The 12,855-nt window shown below is 47.3% G+C and overlaps 1 protein-coding gene across 1 annotated transcript in view; it reads left to right on the top strand.

Annotated features, from left to right (window-relative positions):
• The first annotated feature begins 548 nt into the window (after positions 1-548).
• Positions 549-12,855, top strand: part of WNK2 (WNK lysine deficient protein kinase 2) — a 93,004-nt gene continuing 80,697 nt past the window's right edge. Inside the window, exon 1 of the mRNA XM_059480071.1 lies at positions 549-1,262. Within this exon, the coding sequence (XP_059336054.1) occupies positions 549-1,262 (714 nt within the window). The remainder of the gene's footprint in view (positions 1,263-12,855) is intronic.

Raw genomic sequence — 12,855 nt, 5'->3', positions numbered from 1 at the left:
GGAGCCGCCGGGCGCGGAGCGGGAGGTGCGGCAGGGCCGGCGCTGCGGCGGGGGCGGGCTGCGGCGCAGGGGCGGGCCGAGCCGAGCCGAGCCGAGCGGCGGAGCCCCGCACCGGCAACGGCTCCCCCGGCCCCGCCGCGCACCCGGGCAGGCGCACGCTCGGCGGAGCCGCCCCTCCTCCGCCGCCCGCCTTCCCCCGCGCATGGCGCTGAGCGCGGCAGCCCCCGGCTCCGCACGTAAGTAACGGCCCCGCCGCGCCTTTGTGCGCGGGCCCGCCGCAGGTGAGGGGCCGCACCGGTCGTCTGGCGCTCTCGGCCGCGCCCCTGCCGGGCACCGGGGACGAGGGGGAGCCCGGTCAGAGCGGCCGCGGCCCGGCCCGGGGGCCCGGCTGGTCGGAGCCCCGGGGCCGGGGGAGGTGCCCGGGGGCCGGGCCGGGCCGTGGCGGCGCCTCAGGGCTGCGCTCTGCCCCGCGCAGGTGGCGGCGCGGGCGCGGCTCGCGGTGACTCCCCCGGGCCGGGGCGGCGGCGGGCGCTGAGCCCTCGGCCCGGATGGAAAGTGGGGGTGATGCCAGAGCGGCACCTCGGCGCGGCGGCAGAGGCGGCGGCCGTGGCGGGGTTCCAGCGGCTGCCGAGCCCGGCGCTCCGCCGGCCGCGGAGACCGGCGTGAACATGGATGGGCCCGGCGGCGGGGGGAGCGGGGCGGCCGCAGGCAGGGACGCTGCTGCGGCGCCGGCAGCCCCCGGGGCCCCCACCCCTCCGGCCCGCGGCCCCGGCTCCAGGGACCCCAAGCTGGTCCATCAGCGGTTCCTGCGGAGGAGCGTGGTGGACTCGGACCAGGAGGAGCCCGCCTTCGACCTGCCCGAGGCGGAGCACCAGCGGAGAATCATCCTGCTCCCCAAAACCCGGAGGATAATCGCGGAGCGGGCCAAGGCGGGGCAGGGGGCGGCGGAGGCGGCGGGCCGGGAGGCCGAGTGCTCCGGGGAGCCGCGGGCAAGGCCGCCCGCCAGCAGCACCGCGGGCGCCGAGGAGCAGAAGGAGCCGGGCAAGGATGCGGAGCGGAGAGAGGCGCAGGATGCTGCCAAGGACCAGGGCAAGGCTAAGAAAGAGGAGCCCGAGGAGGAGGCTGATATGAAAGCGGTTGCCACCTCGCCGGATGGCAGGTTCCTAAAGTTTGATATTGAACTCGGGCGGGGATCCTTCAAAACGGTCTACAAGGGTCTGGACACTGAGACGTGGGTCGAAGTCGCGTGGTGTGAACTGCAGGTAAGCCTAGCTGATCCTCCTGTGCTTTTTTTTTTTCCTGCCTTATTAGCCGGGAACTAAAGGCGCCGCGCTGGTGTCATTCAGAGCAGCTCAGCCCTGAGCAGCCTTTATGGTCACCATCGCTTAGAATCCAGTGTCTAACTATAGCGCAATATCCCCATTGGCTCTGCATCCACCACCTTATGTACACTCCTCCCACGCTTAACCCCCTCGGCCCGGCGCCGCTGCCGCCGCGGGGGCCGCGCAGGACCCGCCTGGTACAGCGCAGGTCACGCGTGGCTCCCGCGCCCTGGCAAGGGCGGAGCGGGGATGCTCGGCCCGGCCCCAGCCCCTCTCGGGCAGCCGCTCCCGGTTAAAATGACACCGACAGTCGGTGATTGGAGAGCGTTTGCAGGGGGAAAATTTCCTTTTGTGTTATGGCTTCATAAAGCTGAGAAGCTGCTCCCCCCGACCTTCCCTCTCCCCTGCCATGGAATTGTCACTGCCCTAGTGAATGAAACCGCCTAATATGCCCTGGTGCTTGCTCTTTTCTAGGTACCACGTTTGCAGTACTTTGGTTAGGTCAAAGACTTATCTGACCAAATACCTTTGAAAAGGCAGATTTTTACATTAAAGTTCCAGATCTTCAGAATGAAGTAGTATCATCCAGTAATATCTAAAGAAAACGAAGGTTTAGATGCTGTCTTTTGCTGTTACCCTGTTCTTGGTGGATTTTGTAGCATTTAGTAAAAATCACAGTAGTACATGCCTATTTTTTATTCTTATAGTGCCTCACTTTTGTTGGCATCCATTGGAATGAAACCTAATAGAAAAACCTAATACAGAATTGATACTGGTTTTTTTTTTTTTTTTCCAGCCTGAGTTACCCTGTAACTTAGGTGAAAGGAGGTTTAACTCTTATGATTTGGGGTCTTTAAACTTCCATTGGATGGCTGAGCTTTATGGCCTACAAGACTATTTGAAACTGATATGGAAATATCGTGTTATTGTCTAAGCTCTTGGTTGTTTATATTTAAATGTTGGCCCAATCTGTTTGTAAATTATTCCTGGCTGCCTGGGATAGCTGGGGATGGATGTACAGCCACATCTTTATTCTCTGATGATTTCATTACACAACATAATCATAATTCACTGCAGAAGTGCTCTCTTAATAAGAATTATGGGGAACACTTCTCAGTCTTCATGGTCGTGCATTCCCCAGCTTTTATCAGCCAGGGATGCAGAATGGGAGGCACAGCAGTCAGGCAAGGTATGGAGGGCTGGTGCTGAGGGGCTGAACCCCTCTCTCCTCCAGCCCGGGGGTCTTGGTGGGTTTGTGGTGAAAGGGGGGTCTGGGGGATTGTTAAGGGGATTTAAAAGAGAGCTGCTGGAGGAAAGCCTGGGGGCAGGTCTGGCTTTGCTGGGAGCTAAATCCGGAGTGTGTAAGGCTTCTGCTTCAGCAGCCTGAAACGCACGAGGGGTGGTGGCTGGGTGGAGGGCAGGTTGGGAGAGGCGGATGCTGCTCCCGTCAGTCCGCGCAGCCCAGGCCAGCCCCATCACTGCAGAGCCGTAGCACAGACCCAGGATTCACCATGATGCCGGGTTTTCTCAGAGGGCTCTAGCAGGGGGTTGACAGAAAGGGATTTTCCACGTATTTTCTGTAATGGAGCAGCTTTAACGACCAAAGCCTGCCAAATGTATTGGTGAACACTGCTTGGAAGTGCTAGTCTGTATCATGTACACCTAAGGAGGAGATTAGGAAGAGAAAACTGTAGTGTGAAAGCTTTCTTACCTGGTGAATGGCCTTCATATTCTTAATTACACTTGTTTAGGAATTCTTGTACTGACTGTATGTGAAGAAATCTGTATAATGCTCAAATTCCTACTACTTTTCACTATATGTGCTTCAACCCAGATCAGGTCTTACTGCTAGATATTTTCAATTTGATACAGGATTTGCTTTAGGCTTCTAATTGTGGAAAGAAAATTATTGTTTGTCTGCTTTAGAGAAATTGGTGTGAATCCCTCGGAGGCAGGGGCTGCTGGGTCCCTTTTGGGTGATGGTGAAGGTGATGTGAGATGGTGGTGTGTGACTTTGGAAGCCAATACTTGGGTCTGGACTGGGAAAGCCTCATTGAATGACAAAAGCCTTTAACGACTATAGGATTAAAGCCTGTGCCTCCGGACTGGATTTGTATGGAGGAGGCAATGGGAGAAGACGTGAATGGCTGTGTTGTCTCTTTGACTTGTAGAATGCTCTCAGTTCAGCTAGGAAATTTTAGGGAAAACATTCAGAGGATGCTGTCAAGTAAATCACTTTATTCATGGCTGTTGGGGGGCTCTTTTTTAAAAAAAACTTTATTGTGAGCTGTGTCAGTTAGATCTGCCCCATTTGTGTTTCTCTGCACAAATTTGAAGTTCCCTATAGGTAGCAGGAGACTGAGTGGAAGCCATCATATCACCATGCTGTTAAGAGACAAAATGCCTTCCTCTGCAGCCTCACACCATCAGAACCCAGGCTAGAGCCTTTTTGTGGAAAAATTGCTGCAACATGTAGTATTTTTTTTTTGTGGAGATGCACTTATGCTTGTTCCACTTGGAGTGGGGAAATGAAAGTGGACAGCATTGAGGTTCCATGCAGGCATTAATCCTGTCCTGGCTCAGTGGTTTTTCAGCCCACTTGTGCTGTTGCCTGTGTGTCTTTGTCCATCTGTACAAAGGCCTCGCAAGCCATTCTTGTTCAGTGGCTTTATGTCATTGAAAAGACGGCTTTGGGGTTCAGAACTGAAGTCGTAGCTCTGATTAGGGCGGGACCCAAGTGCTGGCCAAATGATCTGGGCCTTAGACCTGTCTGAAGAGGTGAAAGCTGTGGTTGAATTCTAGCTAGAAAATAAGGCTATTGTTCCTTCATGAAGCTGAAGTACTAGAGCAGGATTAGTGTGCCCTTGCAATTTTGGAAGGGTTTGCATTCCAAGGTTTTCAGAAGCTATAATTAATATTAATTAATGGTGTACGGTCGCTGTGTGCTGAGGCTTTGGCATAACAGTATTACAGTGTTGCACTCCTGAGTAAAGTGTTGGGTCATGAATAAGGAATACAGGCTTTACCACTCCCCTGCTTGCAAGCCAAATATTCTGTTTAGTTAGATGAATGGTTTCAAAATCCCATCATGTTTCCCTTTGGGAATATATAGGGACCCTGTAAAGAGTCAGACCCGGTATTGTGAAATGCAGAGGCCTCATTGTACTTTATGGTTCTTGCTTGGACCGTGAATACCACCATCATATTTAATTTTAGGTTTTTTTTGTTGAGGAGTGGGGAAAGGTTGGGCTGTCTTATCCTGCTGACACAGGAAGTTGTGAGATGCCTGGTGATCATCACAGTCTTATGTCCCTGTATCAAAATTCCCGGGTTTTTTTTTCCTGAAAAGGGTAGTAACTCCAGGATTTCAAGTAGTGTGGTAGTTTGGCTTTTGTTAGTGTCCTTGCTGGCTGGCAGCTTTCATCTGATGTCGAAATAGTGGCAGTTTACTATCTCTACTGGTAATTTATTGGCCAGATAGACTTTGTAGTGTAAATGCACAGAATAATTTAGAAAATCTGAGAGAAGAAAAGAGACTGAGACTATGCCTGAAAGCTTGAGTCTGGTATTGCTGTCTGCTCACACTAAGTGAAGTTCAAGACCAATTTTGTCTGTTTCCAGTTAATTCTTGTGAATATGACTTCTGTTTAAATTGAAACAATCGGGATTAGCTGTGTTCTACAGTGTCAGTATGAAAATGTGTGCCTGTACCACTGGTGTTTGCTACCCGAGCTGTTGCCCTGGCATGGAGAAGCAGGGCAGGGATATGGTAGTGAACTATTAATAGACTGCTTCTCAAATTCAGTAAATGAAATAGAGCTGGGTCAGGCTTCACATTCTGCTCGTGAATCACACAAGACTCCTTTCTTTTGCTTTGAGCACATTGTGCCTCAAGGTTGGTTGAGTGCCCTTAATTCTGGTGACATTCTTCATGCTAAATGTGTGGGTCCAGCTGCCATAAGAAGAAACTGCTTCAAATCAGAGCCGGGTGTTAAGGATATTTCTGGTCCCTTTGGTCATCTCATATCCACAGCTGATGGGGGGTGCAAAAAGTTGATGTTGCAAGCTGTCACTGTGGTGATCCTTGCAATTGATGTGCAGTCTGACATGAGTGACACATGAGTTTACACTGGTGATGTTTTATGGCTGGGGTGTAACAGAGGTTTAAGAGTTCGGAGGCAATGGTGGTGATGTGCTAAAAGATGCTGGCTGCTGGAGTTAATGCATTTTGGTAGTCTCAGTGATTAGAGATGCTGCAGAGGTTTGAAAGAGTGTCTCCTGGAAGGTAGGAGACTCACTGTAAGGGTTGGGAGTGAAAGCATTGCTGGGGAGGGAGGCTCCTGCCTCAGGAGCCCACTGCAGCAGCGCATGCGAGTTCAGTGAGAATGGAGAAGTTTGGTTTTTGGATTTGCCACGATGTGGCTGGTGACGGCCAGCAGCAGGACACCTTCCTGTGTGTGCATTAAGCTCTGGATTGGGTCTGCTGGCCAGAAGACATAAATATGAGCTGAGTGTTGATGCGTGATGCCTGGGCAGGCCGTAGGTGCCAGGCAAGGGCAGCCAAAGGTGTGTCACACAAGATGTGTGACACTTGGCACTCCTGCTGGAAGAGACGTCTTGGTTGCGCTGCAGCAGGAGGGGCTTGCAGAGAGCAGCTGGAGAATGTCCAGAAGGGTCATCTGGAAGCAGAACTGGTTTGCTTCATTTATATGTGTGTATATATATATGAAGTTATGTTTGGGAATGTATCTTTTCCTTCAAGTGACACTTATAGACAGTACGGGTGCTATCCATCCCAGTGTTGATTTTGGTGTGCCTGAAACCGAGGCTGGCTGAGGAGGGCAGAGGATTTTCTTTGTGGTGTTGATAAGTGAAGTGGAAACACCTTTCAGTCCAGTACCTTGCTATTGCTGTGCAGCTCTGAAAGGAGGGAGCAGGTCCCTGACTGTGCTGCCCTCCTGCCTCCTGGGGAGCAGAGGTCAGCCATCCTGCAGGAGGGTCACAGCCACCGTCTCCAGCACTGCCCGGCTGCAGCTGCTTCTGCCTGCACTCTGCACCACTACAAGAGTGCTTGTACATTCTTCTAAGCCCAGTTTCTATGTAAACCACAAAATAGAGCCCCTTTTATGTGTCGCTGGTCCCTTGCTCTGGAATGTACTGATCTTCAAACCATAAGCAACTTCCTTTATCCTGATTAAAATTTCATCGTCCTCCAAAGGAGTCAGGTCCATATCTCGTTCTGGCATTATGCTTATCCCAAACAGTGTGATTGTTAGGAATTTTGTCCATTCAGAGTTAGCTACATAGCTTCTGAGAGATTCTTTTCACATGCAAATGGCCATGTTCTGTAAAAGACACTGGGGGTTTGGGACATGGGGTGGATCACAAGTCCTGCTTGTTCTCCCCTGTCCCATGCCATCACCTGTGTTGTGAATACAAGTTGAGGCATGTCGCTTAACACCTCTAAGCCTTAGGAAGCATCTTATTTCCCAGCTGATTGTCTGTAACAATTGGTGAACCTTAATTGAGTTTCAGATCAGATGGTAAAAAATGTGCACTGAAAACTTTCTGGAGTGACTCTTCCATGATGTTCAGGTAGTGGAGGGGGTGGTGATGTCTCTCTGCAATCCCTTAAAGAAATATAAGTAAACTCATACCTGTACTCATCTTGAATTGTATTTTATGGGAGATGCTCCATCTTGGTCTTGAATGTTTTTACCTGTGCTTTCAGTTCATCATAATCCCCAAAATGCTTTTTTAAAAACATTACACCCACTGGAAACTGATTTTACTGTATAGTGTTAGTAGAGTAATATGGCTGTATGATACAGTGCTTAAATGTGCAATGGGAATAATGGGCAGAATGAAACACCATGTTCTGGGAATGTCCATCTTGTTCAAACTGGCAAGGAAGGAGTAACTGAAGACCTAACACCATCTGCTCTTCAGTTTGCTGCAGTGGACTATAAACTACTTATTCATGAAAACTGAAGGGAGAAGGCATGGTTAACACTGTGGGGAATTCTAAGTTTGTCATGTTATGTGAATTCAATCTGATCTTCATTCTTGACCTTCTTAAAGGAAAATTAAATGTTCTTAGAATGGTATTTGATCCTGTGATGTATCTCAGCACCACCTACTAAAGTTAATTTGAGTTTTAGATATTGTTTCAATTAATATTTTTTGTAAAAATAATGAAAACCTAAAAGGAAATGAGCATTTTGTTTTGTTACACACCAGTCCTGTTTTGTAATGCTTTTGTGTGAGAGGAGGCTGTACAGTAGCTAGCTGCCAAAGCTATTAATGAATATCTTTTTCAGATTCTGGAAGTCCTGATATAGTTAATCTCTCTCTATTTTAAAGGCCTTTTGTTTTCTCAAAATTCAGAGAATTTGAATGTAAACCTATATGGATGATGGCTGCCTTATTGTCTGTTTGGGAATGTTTTTGTTTATTTATGTGTTTGTTTTGGGGAACTATCAAGTATTTTCCATTAACTTTTTTGCAAAGCACAAGCCTCTAAACTGGTTCAGAGCTGAGCATGGTAATGTTATATTTTGTATTCCTGAATTAACAGGGCCTGTCCAAAGGCAGTGTCAGTGCATTTCACGTGCTTAAACTGCCTAAAACCCAGTCAGGCTAAACAGATGGAGAAAGGGTTTTTTCTTTAGCTGAATGATAAAATTTGTTCTATATTCTATAAAATAAGGCTTTATTAAAAAGAACAGATGACAGTTGGTCACCTCATGTATTGAGAACCGAGTATTGATTTTGCAGAAGCGGGATTTGATTTTAGCCACAGAAATACTGTCTGGACCAGGCCCTGCCTCTGTCTGCTTCTGAAATGGATGTTCCCTTCTCTCACTAGTGCGTGCTCAAAGGATTAAAGTTGTGGTGTTTATTCCAGATTTTCATAAAATAAGCAGCTTTTTCATGTTGCCTTTCCTGGTGCTGGGCTGCTTCAGTTAGAGGAGCATTTCAGGTGCCCCATGGTGTGGCCAGAGCTGGTGCAGCCGTGGTGCTTGGCTGAGCAGAATCAATCCTGCTGTTCAAACAGAGTGCTTTGGAACGTGGGGGGGGAATCACAACATTTCCAGTGGATGTAGCTCTTTGCTGCTGGCCTGTGCACTGCTCTGCTAAAACCCTGGAATCAGTTTTACAAGACCCAGATATTATCAAAATAGGCTTGTTTGGTTCCAGGCTTTGCTGATTAATTAAGGAAAACAGGCATGGTTGTTTGCATCTGAACTTGTTTTGTTTCTCTTTCATATCAGTGTGTGTTTGGAGAGTTGTAGATAATAAAGTAAGTGTTACACTAATGAAATGGGCTTGCTTTTATCTCAGTTATGACACGTATATTGCTAAGAATGGCAGAATCTTCTGTTTTCAGAGCATGAAATGACAGGAGCTGTGCCCCTTGCTCTGTCCTTAGCTGCCAGGGTAGTAGTTTAAGGTGGTTTGGTAAAGGCTTCAATGAGCCCTGCACATGTGAGGGGAGCTGGGAATGAATCTCCCCTCATGGTGTAAGTTCTTCAGTCTAAGTTTGGCCATTGTGGGAGGGGAGATGTGCAGTACCTCTTCCAGGTATCACGTCAGGGGAGAGTGGGTGCCGTCACTCAGCTCTGTCCCCGTGTGATGGGTGTGCAGTTTGGGTTAATTTCTGGGTCCCAGCTGTGCTCACACATGGGGGGGCACACACATTTCGAGGCTGGAGCCATTTGGGGCATGTGCTGGAGGCTGGAGCTGCTGCAGGCACCTTGCCTTGGGGCACGGCACAGAGCCCTCGGTGTGCTGGCAGCTGAGGACTGGCTGTCGGAGCCCCAGGTGCCTGCAGCAGAGTTCATTTGGACCCAGGGCAGTTTTATGCCTTATTTTTACAGTCTCATGTTAAATGAAGCCGACTGGATAGTTTCCCATGTGATACCAGATACTGCTGTGGAGGCAGGCTGTGGCTTCCTCTAGGCTATAGACAGCTCTGAATCCCTCTCTGAGCAAGAGGATTAAGCCTTCTTTTCAAAGTACAGAAAGTAGAAACTTGAAGCAAGTTGCTGGTTAGGAGAGGGAAGTGAAATGTCTTTTTAACTTGCTGGAATAAATGATAATTTTTATGTTTAGGACTTGACAGCTTGAATTTCTGTCCTCACTCATGAGTACTCTGCCAGAACCCGTTCTCCTGCCATGCAGTAGGTACACAACATCCCCACAGAGGCTGCTGTCATGGAAGGCTTTGATGAGAGGCTGACATCCCTGACCACAAGAAACAGTTAGTGATTAAAAAGTGTGTGATTAAAATGTGTATCTGTTCACTTGGATGAATCTATAATGACAAGTTTGTAACCAGTAAAGCTACAAAAGTATTAGAGCAATTCTTTCTCTAAGTAACACTAAAACTTTAGGTACAGCTTCATTTACTGAAGTGTGGATATACTTTTTTTAGTATATATAAACCATATTTTCTGTTTGAGGGAAGGAGATAAGCTCAGGCTTATGCACTTGTGGGCTTCAAAGAATGTTTGCTGCATGGGTGTGTTTTGGGGCTTTTCAGTGTGAAATGAGACACTTGGTATAATGAAGCCTGGATATTCAAAAGTAACTGCCACAAGGAGGGGACTGGGGATTTGATTTTAGCCATACAAATACTATCCAGACTTTTTCTTCCTTTTATTTGTGATGTTGCTGAATAACAACCCCATTTCTAGCTAGCACTGCTGGGGTTGTAGCCATACTGGGGGGGAATCTCTCAGCACGGAGCTGCTGCTGGGGAGTGCCTGGAATGGGAAGGTCTGTGCCTGGGGCAGGTGGCTTTGTCCAAGCAGGACACCACAAAAAATACACACTTTACAGACTTGGTTCCTGAAAATGAAATCCAGTGTTGCTGTTTTGGGTGTGATATGCGTGACTTTGGGTGTGATAGGTGTGACTGATGCTGTCTGGCTTTGTTACGGGTTAGGGAATGGTTACAGGGTGTTTGTCAGCCCCTTCCTGCCTGCCTTTGACATTTTTTAGAATCACAGAAGGGTTTGGGTTATAAAGGAACTTAAAGACCATCTCATTTCAGTCCCCTGCCATGGGCTTGGATAATTTGCACTACACCAAATTGTCCCAAGCTCCATCCAACGTGGCCTTGAGAATGTCCACGGATGGGGCATCCACCGCTTCTCCGAGCAATCTGTGTCAATGCCTCGTCACCCTCAACTGCCTTGTTAGGAAGGCTTTATTGGTAAAATGAATGCTACCTCACAAAAGCTTTCCAGTAGGCTTTTAATAAGCAGTTTAAATGACTTTTTTCCCTTCTCATTCCTTCTCTTTCCTGTCTTCTGCCCTCTAAAAGTTCAAAGGACACAGTTCTGCACCTTGTACACTGCCACAGGGTACATACCCTTATCCTTTTTTCACATTCCTTGTTTTTCTTTAGAGGGTCATCTTTACAATTGCATGAATTATCTCACATTATTAATCTGATGAGATGCCATTTCACCTGAGAGCCTCCCAGTTGTGCAGAGTGTTTCCTTGGGCACTGCTTTGTGCAGCCTCAGGAGTATCAGTCAGTGACAGCTGGGACAGCATCTGGTGTCTCTGAACGTCCTCATGAACCTGGGAGAGAAATCAGAATTTGCTGAGAAACAAAGGAAAATAGGGTGACACCTAGTGAGACAAGATACAAAGGCAATTTATGATGTCTTGTGCAATAATTGTTTCTGATTCTTAGCAGAGACTGATAGTTGTTATCTTTCTGCCTGCCTTGTTGTTACTTTGGTACTGCAGTTCTGCTCCTGCAAGTACAGTTCGTGTGCTGGAAGTGCTTTTTTTAAAAACAAGCTTCCATAAAGCTTATATGTTGTGCATTTTTGTAGGCTTTATCCTGTTTGCAGTATCTCTGAGTTTTAGAAATGAAGTTTTAATTTATGATTTCTGTTAGAGAAAGAAAAAAGTCATTAAAACATTTCCACAAAGCTAATTTTTGAGTGCAAAAAGAGATAACAATGTAGTGTTTTGCGAATTGTGACCTTTGTGCCTGGAAAGATGTATAGGGTGTGTTTCCTAATGGATTTCTGACAGCAGGGTAGCTAATGAAATTCTCTGGCAGTGGAGTGGAGACCTTGGTGCCTAATAGGATGTGAACTCCCCGTGTGGCTGCTTCAACACTTTGGTTATTTCTGATAGTGCTCTATCAAGTTTACAAAAAATTGAGAAGTGCTTTGTTTCCATGTGTTGCTGCCATGATTGACTCACTAAATGTATTGTGGAACGTATTTTTCTTAAGAAGCAAAGGCTGAAAATCAGCCTTTTAAACCTTGTATTTTTGACAACCACTAGAAATAACAAGAATGGGTGACTTTTTTTACTCTTACAATCACACAGTGGTGTTTTAGAAGCAGCTTAAATCCCACCCAGTGCCACCCCTGCCATGGCAGGGACACCTCCCACTGTCCCAGTGTCCAGCCTGGCCTTGGGCACTGCCAGGGATGCAGGGGCAGCCACAGCTGCTCTGGGCACCCTGTGCCAGGGCCTGCCCACCCTCACAGGGAACAATTTGTCCCATAAAATAATTCTTGCTCTTCATGAGTTTAAGTTGATGCAAGATAACAAACTCCCAGTAGTTTTGTATGTATTTCTCTTGGAGGATCCTTCACTAGTCTATAATCTGTGACACAGCAAAGTGCTTAATTGTGTGACTGAAAAGAATGGATGGACTGGTTTAACTGGAAGATCTTACATACGTTGGAATGTTAATTAGTCTTAGAGGTATAAGACAGATGAATAATTAGTCATGCAAGCCTGTTCACCTGTTTTTAGATGTTCACTTAAAAAAAAATTGTTAAAAAAAAACCCCACTGTTTCTAAGGTGCTCCTGTATCCAAGTTTTAACCCCCCTGAGGCAGGGTTTATACATGTTTCAATAAGCATTCTGTCTAGTCTGTTCTTTAAGGATGTGACATATTTTGAAATGTGGTAACAGTCTCAGAGCAGAAGCTTTTATTCTTAGGTTGCCCAAAATTCCCATGTAAATTTACCTGCTTTAAAAAACTGCATGCACTAGTCGTGCTAGAGTGGTGGCAGGTCTTGAGAATCTGGCATGATCAAAGTGAACACACAGTTGTTTTTAGTTGGTGGGAGGCATGATAAGCCCCACTGTAGCTGAGTAGAGTTTGCAGCAGTGTGGAAGCCTGGACCGGGGCTGTAATCCCTGCAGGGGAAATCTCAGTGCAAAATCAGCGTGTTTGCAAATACCTGTATTTTTATAATATAGATATAGTTGGTGGTTCTGGGGCTTAACTTCTCCTTAGGCTTAGATAGGGAGGTGAAAATACAGACTCAAATGCTTCCTTTGATTTCAGACAATAATATGGTAATTCTGCCTTTCTGTATGAAGCTGATTTAAGGAACATTGTAGCTGCTCTTTGGCTTCATTTTTTAGTGTTACACCTTGTTTAATAGCTGATGTGGGATAAATCTGGGAACAGCCCTGCAAGTGGAAGTGCAACCCCTAAAAAGATGGCTGTGGGGTGATTTGACTTGATTTAGGTTGCTT

This window comes from Ammospiza nelsoni, chromosome 11 (assembly GCF_027579445.1).
Source record: "Ammospiza nelsoni isolate bAmmNel1 chromosome 11, bAmmNel1.pri, whole genome shotgun sequence".
NCBI lineage: Eukaryota > Metazoa > Chordata > Aves > Passeriformes > Passerellidae > Ammospiza > Ammospiza nelsoni.
Note: the sequence above shows the minus strand (reverse complement) of the source record. Positions and strands in the feature narration are given on the sequence as shown.